The 21,210-nt window shown below is 46.1% G+C and overlaps 1 protein-coding gene across 3 annotated transcripts in view; it reads right to left on the reverse strand.

Moving 5' to 3' along the window:
* Nucleotides 1-520: 520 nt before the first annotated feature.
* The window catches only part of LOC109897585 (MAGUK p55 subfamily member 3-like), a 28,272-nt gene continuing 7,582 nt past the window's right edge, over nt 521-21,210 (reverse strand). Inside the window, exons 2-20 of one of the 3 annotated variants that reach the window (XM_031833912.1) lie at nt 21,102-21,159; nt 20,751-20,869; nt 17,296-17,373; nt 16,642-16,722; nt 14,272-14,409; nt 13,512-13,593; nt 12,201-12,286; nt 11,933-12,007; nt 9,951-10,147; nt 9,075-9,139; nt 7,417-7,437; nt 5,553-5,594; nt 4,223-4,288; nt 3,051-3,212; nt 2,495-2,575; nt 2,263-2,356; nt 2,041-2,149; nt 1,599-1,727; nt 521-1,194 (exon numbers count right to left, since the gene is read on the reverse strand). In XM_031833912.1, coding sequence (XP_031689772.1) covers nt 1,015-1,194; nt 1,599-1,727; nt 2,041-2,149; nt 2,263-2,356; nt 2,495-2,575; nt 3,051-3,212; nt 4,223-4,288; nt 5,553-5,594; nt 7,417-7,437; nt 9,075-9,139; nt 9,951-10,147; nt 11,933-12,007; nt 12,201-12,286; nt 13,512-13,593; nt 14,272-14,409; nt 16,642-16,722; nt 17,296-17,373; nt 20,751-20,869; nt 21,102-21,138 — 1,842 coding nt within the window. In that variant the 5' untranslated portion in view covers nt 21,139-21,159 and the 3' untranslated portion in view covers nt 521-1,014. The remainder of the gene's footprint in view (nt 1,195-1,598; nt 1,728-2,040; nt 2,150-2,262; nt 2,357-2,494; nt 2,576-3,050; nt 3,213-4,222; nt 4,289-5,552; nt 5,595-7,416; nt 7,438-9,074; nt 9,140-9,950; nt 10,148-11,932; nt 12,008-12,200; nt 12,287-13,511; nt 13,594-14,271; nt 14,410-16,641; nt 16,723-17,295; nt 17,374-20,750; nt 20,870-21,101; nt 21,160-21,210) is intronic. The other 2 variants (XM_031833913.1, XM_031833914.1) reach the window with 2 other exon arrangements.

The raw sequence follows: 21,210 nt of genomic DNA on the forward strand, positions 1-21,210 counted from the left end.
ACTGTTTGCGGGCTTTCTTGTGCATCATCTTTAGAAGAGGCTTCCTTCTGGGACGACAGCCATGCAGACCAATTTGATGCAGTGTACGGCATATGGTCTGAGCACTGACAGGCTGACCCCCCCCACCCCTTCAACCTCTGCAGCAATGCTTGCAGCACTCATACGTCTATTGCCCAAAGACAACCTCTGGATATGACGCTGAGCACGTGCACTCAGCTTCTTTGGTTGACCATGGCGAGGCCTGTTCTGAGTGGAACCTGTCCAGTTAAACCGGTGTATGGTCTTGGCCACCGTGCTGCAGCTCAGTTTCAGGGTCTTGGTAATCTTCTTATAGCCCAGGCCATCTTTATGTAGAGCAACAAAAAATAATTTCAGATCCACAGAGAGTTCTTTGCCATGAGGTGCCATGTTGAACTTCCAGTGACCAGTCAGTATGAGGGAGTGTGAGAGCGATGATACTAAATCTAACACACCTGCTCCCCATTCACACCTGAGACCTTGTAACACTAACGAGTCACATGACACCGGGGAGGGAAAATGGCTAATTGGGCCCAATTTGGTGTACTCACTTTTGAGGGGTGTACTCACTTTTGTGATATACTGTATTATTATATTAAGGGGAAACTCAAGTACTAGACACTGCGGGCCAAAGGAAGCTACGGATGGCATGTCACATGGATCCACAATAAAGATGTCTGTGTTTGTCTGACTGACTGACATAAATAATAAAATAAAAAACTTGAATAAATATCTGAAAAACATGAATTTGAACAATGGATTGCGTGTGTGTGTGTGTTTTGTTTAATAGCCAGAACAACAATCTTTCCCTTTGAACATCCCAAACACAGAAACGTTCCAAAGGGTTTTGCCGCATGCCCTTCTCCCCTAGTGCCAGTGTGTTGCTGGCCCGATATCAGGCCAGGGTTTGGGGCAGTATCTTCCACACCCTATAGGCTGGCCAAGGGGTCCAGGAGATCAGATAAGGGATGGGGGGGTGGGTTGGGGAGAGCGGGGTTAAGTCCGCACCCAGCAGAGGGGTACCCAGAAGGTCTCACGCTCCAGCCGCTCCAGAATGCCTCGGAGTTCTGTGCAGGCGCTGGCTGAGTCCTCCTTGATTAGGACCCGGTCGACCAGGTGGCCATACCGCTGGTCCATCTGCTGGGCTGACTGACGCATTTCCTGCAGGTCCTCATCCTGGGATGGATGGATGGATGGATGGATGGACGGAAGGACGGAGGAGAATCAGACAGACAGACAGAAAGAGGAGAATCAGACAGACAGAAAGAGGAGAATCAGACAGACAGACAGAGGAGAATCAGACAGAGGAGAATCAGACAGAGGAGAATCAGACAGAGGAGAATCAGACAGGAGAATCAGACAGACAGACAGCCAGGCATGAAAATAAGGAAGCATAAGAGTGAGGAAGGCTGTAAAGGTGATATCAGATTAAGGAGAGGAGAAATTAGGAGAGGAGAAAGCATGCCGTGCAAAATAAAAGATTGAGCAGCAGAAAAAAGGTTAAACAACTCACTGAGGCATTCATATGAGCACATTTTCAGACTCAGCTCACTATCACAAAAAGAGACAGCAGGTCTCACCGTCACTCGCCCGTGATCTCCCCCTGCTGGTGAAGTGGCAGCACTACGACGGCGTCTGCTCTCCGGGACACGCGGCTTGACGAAGATGACATAGGGCTTGAACTCAGATGTCCGCAGTGTCTTCAGAGCCTAAGGGGCCAGGACACATTCAGATGCAATTTCACACAGTCTGCGTTGGGTTGTCACACAGCGTACACGGGGTTTAGAGAACAGATACTATCAGAGAAATGTCCTCTTGACATGTCAGAGATGCTACGTGTAAACTGACACAAGAGAATATGCCAGCCACTGAAACAGAAAGTACTCTCACCAAGAGGCCACAGGAGGAACGTCAGGGAATAGGGTGTGACACAGACTGCATGTGACAGCCGTGGTTATATTGTACAGTGCTAAATGACAGAATGGGATATGCTTCACTGCAGAGGATGTGCCTGGGCCCTACCTCTGGTTGCACGTCCACTAGGCACATCTTGTTCTTGGCCTGTACAGAGCGGATAGCCTCTATGCTGGTACCATACTGGTTCTCCTTGTACTCCCCATGCTCTATGAACCTGGACACACAGGACACAACTAAGCACGAAACAGACAAACCAAAGCAGAGTACTATAGAGACAGGGACAGTGTGGCTTCGCAGATCAGCCATATGGCATCAAAGAGAACTCACTTGTTGCTCAGAGAGTCTGCGTCAAACGCCTGTTTGGTGACAAAGTGGTACTCCACCCCCTCCTTCTCATGAGGCTTCTTGGGCCTGGTGGTATCTGGAGACACAAGTGATAGGGGGAAAGGGAGAAGGCTGCGATTGTTTTACTGGTGTAGCAGTTCTTTACTAGGGTGTTAGAGGGCATCGACATCAGTGTAGAAAGAAGAGGGTGTGCGGTTCAGAAGGTGTAACTCACGCGGTACGGCCACAGCATAGCGATGGGGGTTCTCTGCGATCACCTTCTGTTTCAGCTCATTGATACGAGCTCCAAGGGAGCCTTGTGTGAGTGAGAGAGAGAGAATGAGAGACAAAGAAAGAGGGGGAGAGAGAGAGAGAGAGACAGAAAAAGAGAAAGAGATAGAAGAGAGAGCAGAGAGAGGGAGTGACACAGAGTTATTTAAACAGAACTATCAGGGACAAATAATCAATATTTGCTGAAAAAAACTGCATCAACATCAAGTTAAATCCACTGATTAATTACTGGATGTGCCATTTGTTGTGCACTTTGATTAATTAACTTATCAGAACCCTAAATAGCATTAGTTACTGTAGATAAGACCTCACAGGCTTGGTCAAGCAGACTGACTGCTTAAAGTGAACGAGAATATGTGCTGCGAGATCGGGCTGGTTCTCACAAGGCTACCACACAACTAGAGGGAAGTTGCTGTTTGTAGTATTGGCCACTAGAAGGCAGTATCATCAAAGTAGAATGACTCCACACTGCCATGGTCATCCTGAAGCTGTCGTCTTACCGATCAGAACCACCAGGCGGGGTCTCTCGTTGGGCCGGTGCTGGTAGCGTGTCACCTCCTCGTAGGTGGCAAAGTCTGGGTCGGTGGGGTCGGAGGTGGCCCCTCCTCCGAGGGATCCTGACCGGTCCTTTCGGCTCAGACGGAAACTCCTCCTCAGACCCGCTACAGCAGGACAGTCAGGCGGGAGGAGCAGGGAGAGCAAAGTGAGGTAGGGGGGCACAGGGGCACAGGGTCAAAAGGTCAGATATGATCATCAAGTGGTTTGATACACTGTCTAACGCATGCTCTTTTCACATAGTTAACTGTATTCTCCAAGGCAGTTTAGATAGCGCCTGCCGTTGTTCTCACTTGGCAATTAGTGTTGCCGACAAACATTTTAAATGCACAATACCAGTGTCCCGTCACATCAGGACATCATATCAGGCTATCATGCAAATCAAACCCCAACGTAACCACAACATTATTATTACGTGTTGGTTATCAAAGAACAAAGAAAGTGCAACCCTTGATAATCATGCATTTAAACCCCCAGTGAACTGTGGGACCATTACAAATACGATTGGTAAGCTGTGATCCGTCGTTAATCAGTGAGTGATCCCACAGGTTTGACAGCCTGACCCGTGCTTATCTCTGAGGTAAACGGGCTGCCAGCGGCATTGTGAGATATTGACTGAACCTGCTCGTTTACAAGCGCGTGTCCAACGAATATCAATCGCATGCGGCTAATATCTGACCAAGGGGTTTGGCAGCTCCACTTTGACAGTGAGAAATAAGCTCTGGGACCGAGACTGAAGCAAACACTCTTCTGCTGTCAATATCAAGCTCATGCCTCTCCTTTCTCGTTTTTAAAAGGAGACGTGGCTTCTCTCAACGAACAACTAATAATGCTACAGTAAAGATAACAGGAGAGAGCTTCTTGACATGGAAGGACAATGATCTGGTCTGTAAACACATGTAAGAGTATACAGTACAACGGAGACATGCTGCTTGACAGAGAGCTACAGGGGTGGACCAGGAGGGATAGGGCAGCCTGACTCTGGAGACCACAGTGTAGTGGGAGTGACACACACACACGCAGTCCCGCACACACAGTCTCTCCAGGCCCAAGGGTGCCCATCCCCCCCTGCCTGCGGACAGTGGGAATACCTGAGGGAACAAGCCGGTAACAGTACCTGAATAAAATTCCCAGGAAAACACCTGGCCACAGGAGGGCGCCACTGCTTTACACTTAGGAGAGACTATAACTGGCATTAGAGCATCACACAACCCAGCCTCGCGCCTCAGTCTCCACACAGGGTGAAACAAGCAGCAAAACGTGCCTGGTTTGGTTGAGTGTGCAATGCGTCCAACGCAGCAGGGCCCCCCGTTGGGGGTGAGGATTCGAGGGGTGCATCAGCCATGGCAGCAGAGGCAGAGGCAGAGGCAAGAGGGGAGTCTCAGGGGGATCCAAACACAGCTTTAGTTTGGGGCAAGGCAAGGGTGCTGGGTTTAATCTCCATATATAAGGAGTAACCTGATTGGATGATGTCAGTATTCTGTGTCATTACGAAGGTGAACAAACATGTTTACCTCCTTGATGACTGGCACCCAAATGAGGTGTAGAATAATACAGCTGGTCTTATTGCCATATGAGGGCAGTGTTGGACTGTCAGCTGTGTTCAGATCACTCCGTGTGCCCTGCTTTTCATTCCAACAGTTTCTGGGGTATGGGGGAAGGGGAGGGGGCCTCAAGGTCATGTAAGGGTGAAGGAGGCGAGGGGAGGACAGTGGAAGGAGGGGAGGCCAGTGGGAGGGTAGCAAGGGGCCGAGGATTACGGGGAAAGCATTATGTTGTCGTGCCAATGCAATTTCAGTCTGGATGCAAACTGTATTTACCAAGGTCGGTAGCTTGAGGGTTAAATCCAATTGATAACAAGTAGTAAACATTTTTGAATGCCCTGAAATGACTGCTACTCTGGTGTCTGGGGAACTGATAATGAGCCCAAGACTTGTTAAGAGTCTGACAGAGACGCATAGCAGCCATGTCTCAATATCTACTGGAGATAAAACTGTTTCAAGTGTGGCACTCTATCACACCCTCTTCAGCACTTTTCTCATGACACTAATTAGGTCACGAGACCGATTTGTTAGCGACACCTGAAGGAGTGATAAACTAAACTCCCCTCTTTCGCATTAAGCTGGAAAATCTGGTACTGGAGCGCACCCTCTCTCCTTCAGTACTAGTCTTCCCTATCAAATGAACTGGGATCAGTTCCGTCTCCTCTCAGCATTGCCTCTCCACACCACCTCTCTCTCTCCATCTCTCTCCTCCCTTCTCCATCACTCCCCACACGGACACCCCAACTCCTGCCAGTCCCACCCTCAGGACACCCGTACATTCCCCAACTCAAAGCGGCAGTTCAGTTAAGCCAGCAGCTCACAGCAAGGTCCTGGAGGACACATAGACATCGGACAGCAAAAGAGGTAAAGGTGGCAGAAGGAGGAAGACGTGCAGGCTCTCACCTATGTACTGTCCATTGAAATAGCCCTCACAATCACAGTCCTCTGTAGGGAGGCAAGCAGGGAGAAGAGGGGGGCGGGGGTGAGCGGAGGGTAAGTAACCTCGAGGAAGGATCAGAGGGGTGGGGAGGGGGGGTACAGAGGGGAGAGGGGGGGGGGGGGGGGGCTGCGGGCCCCGAAGCAGAACAGGCAGGGTCGGGCAGGCGGGCGGCGGGCAGAGGGGTGGGCGCAGGGTAGGTCACTAAGCCAGCAGTTCAGGACAGATAGGTTTCAGCAGGACAGGCCCTCAGCCGGAGCCCGCAGCCACTGTGGCAGCCATGATGGGGGAGGATTGACAGACACTACACAGACACACCGAGCACGTCTGGAGGCAGTCGACTGGAAAAGGGAACTGGGTCTCCCTGGTCCACACACATGGCTTTGTGAAATGGACAGCTCACAAAGCTATGGTAGCTAGCATACAAAAACTTTTGCAATTTACAACACCAGAACTGCTGAATTCAATATTTAACTAAGCAAAAATATCTGATGTCTCTGAAACTCTGGATATGCAACAAAAGTGCTGACAATGGTAGATTCACCAACTCAGAGATACTGATTAGAAAATAGCTGACAGAGAAAAATGGGGCAAGTAGAAAAGACGACAGCAGAGAAGGAGAGAGGGTGAACGACAAATCCTCTGCAAGGAGAAGAACAGGCAGCCAAGACACAGTAGAGGAGTGAGGAGAAGAAGAGGACAGCAAACTGCAGTAGACAGAAGAAGATGAATTGCAGAGGAGAAGAGGAAAAGAGAGAACAAAAGAATAGAAGCTGATGATGATGATGATGGAGAGGATGGTTCCTTGCTATCATTAAGTGATTGGCTGTGCTTTCCAGTATGCAGACCTGCCTTAGCATCACACACATACAATAAGGTATGGGCTCTCAAAGTGTGGGCTCTTTAAGCATTGCCATAATATGCTTTACGTAATGTTCTTATAAGGTAGGGTAGGTGCTGGTCCACGACTTAGACAGTGAATACCTTACGAAGGTTGGGGCGCACACCGGAACATGAGTTAAGATGCTTAAAATAATCTTGAAAAGTATGATTTTTTTGGAGTGTGTCCAGTCCGCTATTAGAACGCACGCACGCACGCACTCACACACACACACACACACACACACACACACACACACACACACACACACACACACACACACACACACACACACACACACACACACACACACACACACACACACACACACACACACACACACACACACACACACACACACACACACACACACCAAAAGAAAAAGAGACTCCTGAGAGCTTTGACGCCTCTACTAATATACCTTCTAGTAGGAGCCTGCAAGCAGACAGTAACCGTCTTCTCATAGTCATACCAAGCAGTTTCAAAACACGGAACTCAAATTGTCAAATGGATGTCAGGAGAAATAGAAGAGTAATAGAACATAAACTGTCACCACATGTCCATGTATCTGATTATGCCTAATTGTGGATGGTTACTAGTATTCTCTGCATGTCCATGTGCAGTAATGTCCTGTTTAATCACTGACAGTGGCAATAAAACTAGTGGCACACTGTCCTCATTCCCTGATCATGGTTATGTGTGAGTGAGGGAGAGAGACAGAGAGAGAGAGAGAGAGAGACAGAGACAGAGACACAGAGAGAGAGAGAGATAGAGAGAGAGACAGAGACACAGAGAGAGAGTGAGAGAGAGAGAGACAGAGAGACAGAGAGAGAGAGAGAGAGAGAGAGAGAGAGAGAGAGAGAGACAGAGACACAGACACAGAGAGAGAGAGAGAGAGAGAGAGAGAAAGAGAAAGAGGATTGCAGACATCTCTGTACCAGTATACCCACCTTTGTCACATCCTTGGTCATCTGCGGTAAGCAGTGAGGGAAATGAGGATGATGAGAAATCTTTGACAAACAGTTGCACAAATTGGTCTCTAAAATATACATTTAGGTGAGTAGTTGGAGAATGAGAGAAAAATGTGTGTGAGAGAGAGAGAGAGAGAGAGAGAGAGAGACGGGAATTATAGATTTTAAAATGCACAAACTGTCCCTGTCTCGGTTCTATAACGTCATTGAGAGGTTGAGCCTCTGACCCACATTAAAAAGGCAACCTCATAAGCTTCACTGGTGGCAAGGAAATGAATCAAAGTGAGAGGAAGAGAGAGAGAGAGAGAGAGAGAAAGAGAGAGAAAGAGAGAAGAGAGAGAAAAGATAGGGGTAGAGACAGGTAGAGAGAGAATGGTAGAGAGAGAGAGAGAGAGAGAGAGAGAGAGAGAGAGGAGGAGAGAAAAGAGAGAGGGGTAGAGAGACAGAGAGAGAGAGAATGGTAGAGAGAGGGAGAGAGAGAGAGAGAGAAGAAAAGAGAGAGAAGACAGAGAAAAGAGAGAGATAGGGTAGAGACAGGTTAAGAGAGAGAGAGAGAGAGGAGAGAGAAAAGAGAGAGATAGGGGTAGAGACAGGTAGAGAGAGAGAGAGAGAGAGAGAGAGAGAGAGACAGAGAGAGAGAGAGAGAGAGAGAGAGAGAGAGAGAGAGAGAGAGAGGAGAGAGAAAAGAGAGATAAAAGAGAGAGATAGGGGTAGAGACAGGTAGAGAGAGAGAGAGTCCACACAGACATGGGCCTCCATGGTATAGCCGGCTAGCTGACATATTGCTAAGCTCTTGTTGTCTCCCTGGGGCTCAGGCCTAATCGGATCGCCTGTGGATTATGGACCACGAAGCGCCACCGCTCTCATTAAACACTCACCTGGCCACTTTTATTCAGACATACCCAATACTATTACCCCACAACATAGAGCAGCAGGAGAGAGACAGAGTGGACAAAATGGACATTGTTACACACTCATCCTGTTAATTGGTTCTAGTCTGTTGTAGTCTCTCTCACTATAGAGATACACTTTGTGCTCACCAGCCAGATGGACCAGACATGAAAGATTAATTCATATCTTTGTGATCCCTCCCCCTCTTCTCCCCACTCCCAAAGCCGTCTCTCCCCCCCCCTCTCTCTTTCTCTCTCGTCCCTTTTCAAAACACATCCGAATGACAGCAGAGAATAAACTGTCTAATACTAATACTCCCGAGGACACCAATTACCAGCAAAAAAGGGTAAATAAATGTCAACATAAACACATCTATCTGGGGGAGAAATCTACATCTTGTAAAAAACGAACATGAACCATCACTGACAAAGACGTTATACTTCAGAAGATATGCTTGAGCTTCAGTTTGATATTGAGTACAACAGCGAACCCGTGTCTGTATATCTGTACACTCTTAGAAAAAAGGGTTCCAAAAGAGTTCTTTGGCTGTCCCTATTAGGATAAACCTTTTTGGTTCCAGGTAGAACCCTTTTTGGTTCCATGTACAACCCTCTGTAGAAATGGTTCTTCATGGATCCCAACAGGGTTCTACCCGGAACCAAAAGGGTTCTACTTGCAACCATAAAAGGTTCTTCAAAGGGTTATCCCTTTAAGGTTCTAGATAGCACCTTATTGTGGACACTTACAGGTAGGATTTTTAGGGGATTTAGGGTTCGGAAGTGTGCCCGTTTTTATCCGGTAAGCCAGCCGTCTGAGAAAATGTACAGAAGGGGACAGAAAGAGAGAAGAAATAAGAGAGAGAGCATGACAGTGTCAGAGAGATGAACAAAGATAGGAGGAAAAGAGGCAGTGAAGGAGGGAGGCAAAGAGATTGAAAGAGAAGATTAGGACATGAGAGAGACAGAGAGATATAACACATGTGATCCCTGCCTCGTATGTGTTATCAGTGAAAAGGAGCAAAGCTAGTATGAGAGATTAAACCCATGGCTTGGCTGAGGTTCCCCTCTCTGTATTTCAGCCACCATGATTAATCCAACACAGTGTGAGTGTTTGAGTGTGTGTGTGTGTGTGTGTGTCCGCAATCAGGCTGCAGCCGCTGGTATCACTCCCCCCTGCTTAGCTAAGATGAATACAGAGTGGGCAGTGGGTTGGGGCTTGGGTGTGTTTATACCCCCAATGCAGAGCACCCCAACACGTTTACATATCCATCCTATTGAGGGATTATGACACTGACATAATGGACTGTTCCCATTCCAGCCTATGTTTAGGTCCATGTGTTAAGATCCAAGCTGCTCTGATACTTGATTTAACTGAAAGTGGAGCACATGAGCATGGAACAGATAGAGACAGCTCTATGATGATACCTGCACTGTTTTGAAAACAATTCAGTCCACATACTGCGCCTAATATAAGAGTCCTACAGTATATGCATAAGAGGCATCATGTGACACAGTACAGTACAAAAACTAGGCTTGATCGGATCATTTTCATATTGTACTTAAGACTCTTCTCTGAGCTATGAGCTAACACCTGTCCATGGGCCTCTCTGCCTATAGTCTCACCTCTCCTGGAAGAGTTTGGAGGGGATGAGTCCAGCCCGGAGGTTGCTGTCGCCCACCCGTTTGGCCTGCCACCAGGTGGGGTCGTCCTGAGTTACCACCTGCAGGATGTCACCTCGCTTGAAGGGAAGTCCCGCCTCCTGACAGGGTGTGGCCTTGTCATCAGCAGGGATGTAGTCAAACAGGCCCCTCATGTAGACCTGAGAGACCACACACACACACACACACACCAAAAGAAAGAGAGACGGCTGAGAGCTTTGACGCCTCTACTAATATACCGATTACAGTTTGAATCGGACAGCAGCCAATCAAATTGTGCGTGGCAGTGGAACGTCGGCGGGGGAATTCAGATGGAGCCCTTGGAATGATGACACCCACAATTATTATTTTCGGATTTGAAGACGACGCCGTATCAACAAAAAACGGATTTGCAATTTGCAAAACATGCGGGAAGAAAATTGCAGACGGAGGAGCAAAAATGTCCAACCTTGTTCGACATTTGAAGCTGCACAAAGAACGGTAAGTCGTGGCCAATATAGCCGACCGCTATCCATCACTCGAGGTTGTGTGTTTATGTGTTTCATGAGTGTGTAACTTGTTTCTTTTTGCTGGCTTGTTGATGTCTGGAGCCTGTATTGTTATGTGCGCTCCTCACTGCTTGCCTAGATTAGACTTGCAGATCGACTCGCCACCACGCTGTTCGGAGCTGGAAAAGATCAAATGAGCACATTTGTGGCAGAGTGCCTCCTAGAATGGCTGTGTACTCTTCCTAACCTGCTGATTAGGGCGAGTGCTTGAACCTCTGATTGTGTTTATGCTTCACACAAATCCCACCATCCCTCGCTCTGCCGTCCTCCGCAGTTTTGAGCTTTTTCTCCATTGATAATGAAAAACGGCGGCTTATTTCATCCGAGGCACCGCATTCAGATACAGTTCTCCATTCTCTTACTGAAGAGCTCTGTGACTTTCAAATTGGCACTGTCATAGGATGCCACATAGGATGCAACCTTTCCAACAAGTCAGTTCGTCAAATTTTTGCTGTTTGTCGGGCGGGTCATGAAATGGGTTTCCATGTCCAAGCAGCCGCACACAAGCCTAAGATCACCAAGCGCAATGCCAAGAGATGGCTGGAGTGGTGTAAAGCTCACCGCCATTGGACTCTGGAGCAGTGGAAACGCGTTCTCTGGAGTGATGAACCTCGCTTCACCATCTGGCAGTCCGATGGACGAATCTGGGTTTGGTGGATGCCAGGAGAACGTTATATGCCCCAATGCATAGTGCCAACTGTAAAGTTTGGTGGAGGAGGAATAATGGTCTGGGGCTGTTTTTCATGGTTCGGGCTAGGCCCCTTAGTTCCAGTTTAAGGAGATCTTAACGCTACAGCATTCAATGACATCCTAGAAAATTCTGTACATCCAATTTTGTGGCAAAGAGTTTGGGGAACGGCCGTTTCCTTTCAGCATGACAATGCCCCATGCAAAAAGCAAGGTCCATACAGAAATGGTTTGTCGAGATTGGTGTGGAAGAACTTGACTGGCCTGCACAGAGCCTTTAACTCAACCTCATCAAACACATTTAGGATGAATTAGAACTGCAAGCCAGGCCCAATTGCCCCAAATCAGTGCCCGACTAATGCTCTTGTGGCCATGCAACAATGTTCCAACATCTACTGGAAAGCCTTCCCAGAAGAGTGGAGGTTGTTTAAGCGGCAAAGGGGGGACCAACTCCATGATTTTGAAACGAGATGTTCGACGAGCAGGTGTCCACATACCTTTGGGTCACGTAGTGTGTCTGAAACTCGTCTCAAATTACACCTACACATCTCAGTGCATTTGGCACCAACTGTTTTAATTAATCTGCCATTGACTCTCCAACTGTATGTGTGAGCCTGAGCCCAGGTCGTATTCTGACCCTTCCTCCATTCCAGAGCAGCTGGAGTCTGTGTTTGTCTGTACTGAGCGTGCCCAGACCGTTGTGTTCCTCACCTTGCTCTCCTTCAGGCGGTCCTCCTCCTTAACGGCTGGGATTATCTTCAGGGTGATGGAGCCCTGAGACTGGGACTGAACGGCAAGACACAGAGAGGAGCAGGATGTTAGCTTCACAGAAATACAATTTGAGCACAATTTCAACTCCTGTATCTTCCCGACAGAGTTGATACTGCATGTATTGCCAACAGAAATGAAAGGAAAACAGCGCTGCAGGAGCTAGTGGTCTAAAATAATAGGAAGACAAAGTATTCTACTCTAGTCTCACCAGAAGCTGACTGATCTCATCAGGTCTCTTGTGAATGATGGAGATGCCATTGACCTCCCGCAGCTCGTCTCCTACATGGACCAGTCCTGGATGGAGGGGAGGAGGTGGTGAGGGGAGACAACAGGCGAGCTGTAGTAGAGATCTATGTCTGTGTTCCAAATGGCACCCTATTCCCTAAATGGCACCATATTCCATATTCCACCATATAGGGCACTCCTTTTGACCAGGACCTATAGAATCTGGTCAAAAGTAGTGGACTGTATAGGGATTAGGGTGCCATTTGGGTTGCACACCAGATCGTGTATCGAGGAGATATTGCACAGCACTGTATCAGTAGCAGGTGTACTATATCAATCATACCACTATTAACTGGGATGAGATATGGACAATAGGGCTTGGGAGTGGTGGTATCACTCTCCTCAGGCATGATCTACTGCAGTCACAACAGTGAAACCTGACAAAGAGGGATGAGCGATAGGATCAATTCATCTCATTACCGGAGAGAGAAGGGGAGAGAAGGAGAGAGGGCCGAGAGGGAGGGCAGAGAGGGAGAAGGGGAGGGAGAAAGGGAGAGAGGGAGAAAGAGCAAGGGAGGGAGGGCAGAGAGGGAGAGAGGGATGCTATGAGGAAACAGACAGGCATATAAGCACATAATGTACAGTACAGAGAAACAGACAGATGGTAATGCCCCTTTTTCTATTGACCCCCCCCCCCCCCCCCCCCCCCCACACACACACACACACACACACACCAAACATACTAAAGACACGCACGTCTGTAGATGGTATTTCCATGGTAACAGCAGCGGTCAGCTCATTGGAGAGAGTGTGCAATGTGTGATATGTGATTGGCTCTCAGACAGAACCCAGCTTAAAACAGCCTGATAACGACGGAGGTCCTCATCTGTCTGTCTCTCTGTCTACCATTGTCTCTCGCTACGCTGCTGCTTTCATCTCTGCAACATCTCGGGAATCTCCCAGCTGCAGTTTCTATACAGGATGTTACCATTAAAATGTATATCCACTGACATACTTTAGGCTACAGTATACTGCTGCATAGAAGGCCATTTATATCCAGACCTCTGATTATTTGTCTAAGTTACATCGTCTCGGTTAGCCATGCTTTCAGACATATTATGTCTGGCAATATTATCCGAGCAGTCCGTAGATCTAATTTGACAGACCAACAAAAACTTACTTAGTGTCTTGTCTGTGCAAGTTACAGAGGAAGGGGATGATGAACCAGGATGTGTCAGACAGTATGGGTTAAGACCAGACACAGAGAGGGACAGCATGGGACTGAATCACTCACCACTCCGGTCTGCAGCCCCGCCCCTCATGATGCGTGCCACGATCACAGACCCTGTGGTCTCATCCCGTCTGATGGTGGCCCCCTGGAACACAGAGAGATGGATGTTTCCTCCTCCCGGGATTGTATCCTCATTTCCCAGCAGCATACCACCCTGCATACCACTGCTGGCTTGCTTCTGAAGCTAAGCAATGTTGGTCCTGGTCATTTCCTGGATGGGAGACCAGATGCTGCTGGAAGTGGTGTTGGAGGGCCAGTAGGAGGCACTCTTTCCTCTGGTCTAAAAGAAAATAGCCCAATTCCCCAGGGTGCCGTCTTTCGGATGGGATGTTCAACGGGTGTCCTGACTATCTGAGGTCATTAAATATCCCATGGAACTTATCGTACGAGTAGGGGTGTTAACCCCGGTGTCCTGGCTAAATTCCCAATCTGGTCACCTAATAATCCCCAGTTTACATTTGGCTCTTTCATCCCCCTCCTTTTCCCTGTAACTATTCCTCAGGTCGTTGCTGCAAATGAGAACATGTTCTCAGTCAACTTACCTGGTGAAATAACTGATAAATAAATAAATAAATTCTTCCCATCTATTCTTTCTGTTCCTTCCTCTTTTCTTGTATTCTTTTGTTTTCTTTACAATCAATCAATCAATCAAACACAGCCCCAGTCCCACTCCCCCATCCCTATATCTCCTCATCCCCTCATCCTCCCATCCTCTACAATTTTATCTCTTCTCTCTGTCATCCTTTCTGTTACAATGACTCACCAGTGGTTCCTTGTTCTTGACCAGTCTGACAATCTTCACTGACTCCTCCTCCAGCTCGTCCTCGAAGTCGTCAGGCAGCGGTGGCAACACGGGGTCAAAGTTCTTCTGGGCAACCGTGTCATGAACTGACAAAACGGCCTGATGGGAGATGACAGAGCGAGAAGGATCAATGTTAGAATTGCAGAACTGCATTCTGAGCAGTGGTGTGAAGTACTTTAAGTAAAAATACTTTAAAGTACTACTTAAGTCGTTTTTTGGTCTATCTGTACTCGAGGTCAACCGATTATGATTTTTCAACGTCGATACCGATTATTGGAGTACCAAAAAAGCTACCGATTAATTGGCCGATAGGTTTTTTTGTAATAATGACAATTACAACAATACTGAATGAAAACTTATTTTAACTTAATATAATACCTCAATAAAATAAATTTAACCTCAAGTAAATAATGAAACATGTTCAATTTGGATTAAATAATGCAAAAACAAAGTGTTGGAGAAGAAAGTAAAAGTGCAATATGTGCTATGTAAGAAAGCTAACGTTTCAGTTCCTTGCTCAGAACATGAGAACATATGAAAGCTGGTGGTTCCTTTTAACATGAGTCTTCAATATTCCCAGGTAAGAAGTTTTAGGTTGTAGTTATTATAGGAATTATACGACTATTTCTCTCTATACCATTTGTATTTCATTAACCTTTGACTATTGGATGTTCTTGTAGGCACTTTAGTATTGCCAGTGTAACAGTATAGCTTCCGTCCCTCTCCTCGATCCTCCCTGGGCTCGAACCAGCAACACAACGACAACAGCAACCCTCGAAGCAAGGGGAACAACTACTGGAAGGCTCAGAGCGAGTGACGTTTGAAACACTATTAGCGCGCGCTAACTAGCTAGCCATTTCACTTCGGTTACACCAGCCTCATCTTGGGAGTTGATAGGCTTGAAGTCATAAACAACGCAATGCTTGACGCACAATGAAGAGCTGCTGGCAAAACGCACGAAAGAATGTTTACGAGCCTGCTTCTGCCTACCACCACTCAGTCAGATACTTAGATACTTGTATGCTCAGTCAGATTATATGCAACGCAGGGCACGCTAGATAATATCTAGTAATATCATCAACCACGTGTAGTTAACTAGTGATCATGATTGTTTGTTTTTGACAAGATAAGTTTAATGCTAGCTAGCAACTTACCTTGGCTTACTGCATTCGAGTAACAGGCAGTCTCCTTGTGGAGTGCAACGAGAGAGGGGCAGGTCGTTATTGCGTTGGACTAGTTAACTGTAAGGTTGCAAGATTGGATCCCCCGAGCTGACAAGGTGAAACTCTGTCGTTCTGCCCCTGAACGAGGCAATTATCCCACCGTTTCTAGGCAGTCATTGAAAATAAGAATGTGTTCTTAACTGACTTGCCTAGTTAAATAAAGGTAAAAAAAATGGCAAATCGGCGCCCAAAAATACCGATTTCTGATTGTTATGAAAACTTGAAATCAGCCCTAATTAATCGGCCATTACGATTAATCGGTCAACCTCTAATCTGTACTTTACTTTACTACATTCATAAAGAAAATGATGTACTTTTTAGTCCATACATGTTCCATGACATCCAAAAGTACTTTTTACAGTTTGAATGCTTAGCAGGACAGGAAAAGGTTCACAGACGTATCAAGAGTGGTCATCCCTACTGCCTCTGATCTAGGGGTATATTCCCTCTCTGGCCTCTGGGTCACCAGACTGTTGATTATTACACGCACCAGCACTTATTGACACTCACCTGGACTCCATCACCTCCTTGATTACCTGCCCTATTTATGTCACTCCCTTTGGTTCCGTCCCCAGGCGTTATTGTGTCTGTGTCTGTTTCTTGTTTTGTTTGTTTATTTATTAAATGTATTCACTCCCTGAACTTGCTCCTTCCGACTCTCGGCATACATCGTTACAGGGACTCACTAAACACATGCTGTGTTTGTAAATGAGCTTGCCCCTGGCTATCCATAAATAAAATTGAAAATGTGGCCTTCTGCTTTGCTTAATATAAGGAATTTGAAATGAGTTATACTTAAGTACATTTGAGCAATTAGATTTACTTTTGATACTTAAGTATATTTACAACTTTGAGACTCACTCAAGTAGTATTTTACTGGGTGACATTCACTTTTACTTCATTTTCTATTAAAGGTATCTTTACTTTTACTCAAGTATGACAACTGGGTACTTTTCCCACCACTGAGTGTACCAAACATTAGGAACACGTTTGTATACTTAGTGTACATAGAGATTGACAGATTGAGAGATCCAATACAAATGGATACATGAATAGCCCCACCTTCCAGTACCAGGTCTCTCTGTGTGTATTGGGTGTTTTTGTTTACCTTGAGATGGGGGGACGTCAACAGCTGTAGGAGTTCCTTCTCCTCAACACTCATTGGTCCACTCTGCAGCTCCTCTGCCACCTGCCGCCAATCACAAGAGAGCTGTCAGTCAGACCATGACCTCTGACCTGGTATAAACCTGTGTGTCCAACAGTGTGGGCTTGGGATATAACTGAAAAATGTAGCAGATATATACTGAAAGTGTAGCAGACTATTAGCAGTAATAGTCTGGAATAGAATCCACAAATATAGATATACTGTAGAGTTGCACGGCTGTTGCCTAAAGCAGCAATAAACAGAGTGTGCTTGCACACACAAATACACACACAAGAGAAAAAGCAGCCAGGAGCTACGGCTCAGCATTTTCCCACTTAACTGGCGTGAGGAGAGAGAGGAGAGTCAGGATGTGGAGAGAGTCTCATTAGTGTTTAGATGAATCAGCAATTTCAGACCACAACACATTACAGCACTGTAACCTTATAAATCTCCATACCTTACTACCTGCATCTACCGCTCCTCTGTCTCAGCAAACACACTGGGACTGACTCTATTGGATGGGTGCTTCACACTTTGGCAGTGTGTGTGGTGTTTGTGTTCCTTGTTTGTGTGTGTGTGTGTGTGTGTGTGTCTGTGTGCGTGCGTTGTTGAACTTACATCCTCAGCCAAGGAGGCGGCACTGTGAAGGACAGGTGTAGGACTCTGGCGCTCGTACTGTCTCAGCCTCTCATGGATCTGCAACACGCAGCCAATCACAGGAGAGGTCAGGGAGGTCAAACACACACACGCACGCACACATACACAAATTAAACAACATAAGTGTACCATAACTTCCATTAACATTGGCAACATTGCCACCCAGCAGGGGCGCAACTTTCACTGGGGACGGTGGGGACATGCCTCCCCCATATTCTGAATTTGTATTTTGGTCCCCCCAGTTTTATAATTGGAATGTGATACAAACGAGGCAAAGATGTGCTTTAGGACCATGCGGACACCTCCGAGCGGTCAGGTAGGCTGTTTGGAGTGTGTATCCAACTGGATAAAATAAATATATGTATACCGGTACAGTACCAGTCAAAGGTTTGGACACAGTTTGGACCTACTCATTCAAGGGTTTTTCTTTATTTGTACTATTTTATACATTGTAGAATAATAGTGAAGAGATCAAAACTATGAAATAACACATATGGAATCATGTAGTAACCAAAAAATTGTTAAACAAATCAAAATATATTTTATATTTGAGATTCTTCAAAGTAGCCACCCTTTGCCTTGATAATAGCTTTGCACACTCTTGGCATTCGCTCAACAAACTTCATGAGCTGCTGCTCCAGTTTCAACTGTTCTGCCTGCGGCTATGGAACCCAGACCTGTTCACCAGACGTGCTCCCTGGTCCCAGACCTGCTGTTTTCAACTCTCTAGAGACAGCAGGAGCGGTAGAGATACTCTGAATAATCGGCTATGAAAAGCCAATTGACATTTACTCCTGAGGTGCTGACCTGTTGCACCCTCTATAACCACTGTGATTATTATTATTTGACCCTGCTGGTCATCTATGAACATTCAAACATCTTTGCCATGTTCTGTTATAATCTCCACCCGGCACATTCAGAAGAGGACTGGCCACCCCTCATTGCCTGGTTCCTCTTTAGGTTTCTTTCTAGGTTCCGGCCTTTCTAATGAGTTTTTCCTAGCCACCGTGCTTCTACACCTGCATTGCTTGCTGTTTTGGGTTTTAGGCTGGGTTTTTGTACAGCACTTTGTGACATCAGCTGATGTAAACATTTGATTGATTGATTGATTGATAGTCACGTAGAATACATTTAAATTAACATTTCTTTCCTTCTTATTGCATTTGAGCTACTCAGTTGTGTTGTGACAAGCTAGGGGTGGTACAGTATACAGAAGATATATATGGCAAGAACAGCTCAAATAAGCAAAGAGAAACAACAGTCCACCATTACTTTAAGACATGAAGGTCAGTCAATGCAGAACATTTCAAGAACATTGAAAGTTTCTTCAAATGCAGTTGCAAAAACCATCAAGAGCTATGATGAAACTGGCTCTCCTGAGTTACCTCTGCTGCAGAGGATAAGTTCATTGGAGTTACCAGCCTCAGAAATTGCAGGCCAAATAAATGCTTCACAAAGTTCAAGTAACAGACACATCTCAACATTAACTGTTCAGAGGAGACTGTGAGAGGGCTTCATGGTCGAATTGCTGCAAAGAAACCACTACTAAAGGACACCGATAATAAGAAGAGACTTGCTTGGGCCAAGAAACACGAGCAATGGACATTAGACCGGAGGAACTTTGTCCAATTTTGAGATTTTTGGTTCCAACCGCCGTGTATTTGTGAGACGCGTTGTGGGTAAACGGATAATCTCCGCATGTGTGGTTCCCACCGTGAAGCATGGAGGAGGAGGTGTGATGGTGTGGAGGAGCTTTGCTGGTGACACTGTCTGTGATTTATTTAGAATTCAAGGCACACTTAACTAGCACGGCTACCACAGCATTCTGCAGCGATACGCCATCCCATCTGGTTTGGGCTTAGTTTTTTTTTTCAACAGGACAATGACCCAAAACACACCTCCAGGCTGTGTAAGGGCTATTTGACCATGAGAGAGAGTGATGGAGTGCTGCATCAGATGATCCGGCCTCCACAATCACCGACATCAACCCAATTGAGATGGTTTTGGATGAGTTGGACCACAGAGTGATGGAAAAGCAGCCAACAATTGCTCAGCATATCCTTCAAGACTGTTGGAAAAGCATTCCTCATGAAGCTGATTGAGAGAATGCGAAGAGCGTGCAAAGCTGTCATCAAGGGAAAGTGTTTAACACTTGTTGTGTTACTACATGATTCCATATGTGTTATTTCATAGTTTTGATGTATTCACTATTATTCTACAATGTAGAAAATAGTAAAAAATTAAGAAAAACTTTTGAATGAGTAGGTGTGTCCAAACTTTTGACTGGTACACACACACTGGGGCAATAAAGTATTTAGTCAGCCACCAATTGTGCAAGTTCTCCCACTTAAAAAAAAGATGAGAGAGGCCTGTAAGGCCTGTTTCCACCCCCATGCTTCACAGTAGGTATGGTGTTCTTTGGATGCAACTCAGCATTCTTTGTCCTCCAAACACGACGAGTTGAGTTTTTACCAAAAAGTTATATTTTGGTTTCATCTGACCATATGACATTCTCCCAATCTTCTTCTGGGTCATCCAAATGCTCTCTAGCAAACTTCAGACGGGCCTGGACATGTACTGGCTTAAGCAAGGGGACACGTCTGGCACTGCAGGATTTGAGTCCCTGGCAGCGTAGTGTGTTACTGATGGTAGGCTTCGTTACTTTGGTCCCAGCTCTCTGCAGGTCATTCACTAGGTCACCCTGTGTGGTTCTGGGATTTTTGCTCACCATTCTTGCGTGGAGCCCCAGATCGAGGGAGATTTTCAGTGGTCTTGTTTGTCTTCCATTTCCTAATAATTGCTCCCACAGTTGATTTCTTCAAACCAAGCTGCTTACCTATTGCAGATTCAGCCTTCCCAGCCTGGTGCAGGTCTACAATTTTGTTTCTGGTGTCCTTTGACAGCTCTTTGGTCTTGGCCATAGTGGAGCTTGGAGTGTGACTGTTTGAGGTTGTGGACAGGTGTCTTTTATACTGATAACAAGTTCAAACAGGTGCCATTAATACAGGTAATGAGTGGAGGACAGAGGAGCCTCTTAAAGAAGAAGTTACAGGTCTGTGAGAGCCAGAAATCTTGCTTGTTTGTAGGTGACCAAATACTTATTTTCCACCATAATTTGCAAATAAATTCATGAAACAATCCTACAATGTGATTTTCTGGATTTTTTTTTTCATTTTGTCTGTCATAGTTGAAGTGTACCTATGATGAAAATTATAGTCCGCTCTCATCTTTTTAAGTGGGAGAACTTGCACAAGTGATGGCTGACTAAATACTTTTTTGCCCCACTGTATGTATGTATATATATATATATATAGTATATATATATATATATATATATATATACATATATATATTAGTTATGTCCCCCCCACTTCTAAAACAAAAGATGCGCCCCTGCTACCCAGTCTTATGTGTACCTTCATGAGGTAGCCCAGGCTCTTCTCACTGAAGACGTCTTTGAGGAAGACCATGTCCTCCTTGTGGTTGGCATCAGGACGCAGCTGGGACGTCAGAAGGGCCAGAGTCTCGTGCAGGCCTGTGGAGGAGGAGAGGAGGGAGGGTGAAGGAACTGGGATCCGTTTTTGTTTACATCCTCAGATCGGACCGAGTAATGTAATATATAATAACAGATACCGTTTAGCAGACGTTTTTATCCGAAGAGACTTTCAGTCAAAACCCGCTACCCTGGCCAACTGAGCTACATAGTAAGCCTGGGATTCGATTTTGATCCATAAAGTTTGCAGCATGTGTGGTGCATTTAATTTTACCTGTGCCTGCTGAGAGGACTGGCATGGCTTCTTTCATGGGTCAGCAAAAAGGTGAGGCCTGGCAGAGAGAAGGAGAGAAAATGGATGCAAATGAGTCACATACTCATAC

The sequence above is a fragment of the Oncorhynchus kisutch genome, linkage group LG10, assembly GCF_002021735.2.
Source record: "Oncorhynchus kisutch isolate 150728-3 linkage group LG10, Okis_V2, whole genome shotgun sequence".
NCBI classification, from domain to species: Eukaryota; Metazoa; Chordata; class Actinopteri; order Salmoniformes; family Salmonidae; genus Oncorhynchus; species Oncorhynchus kisutch.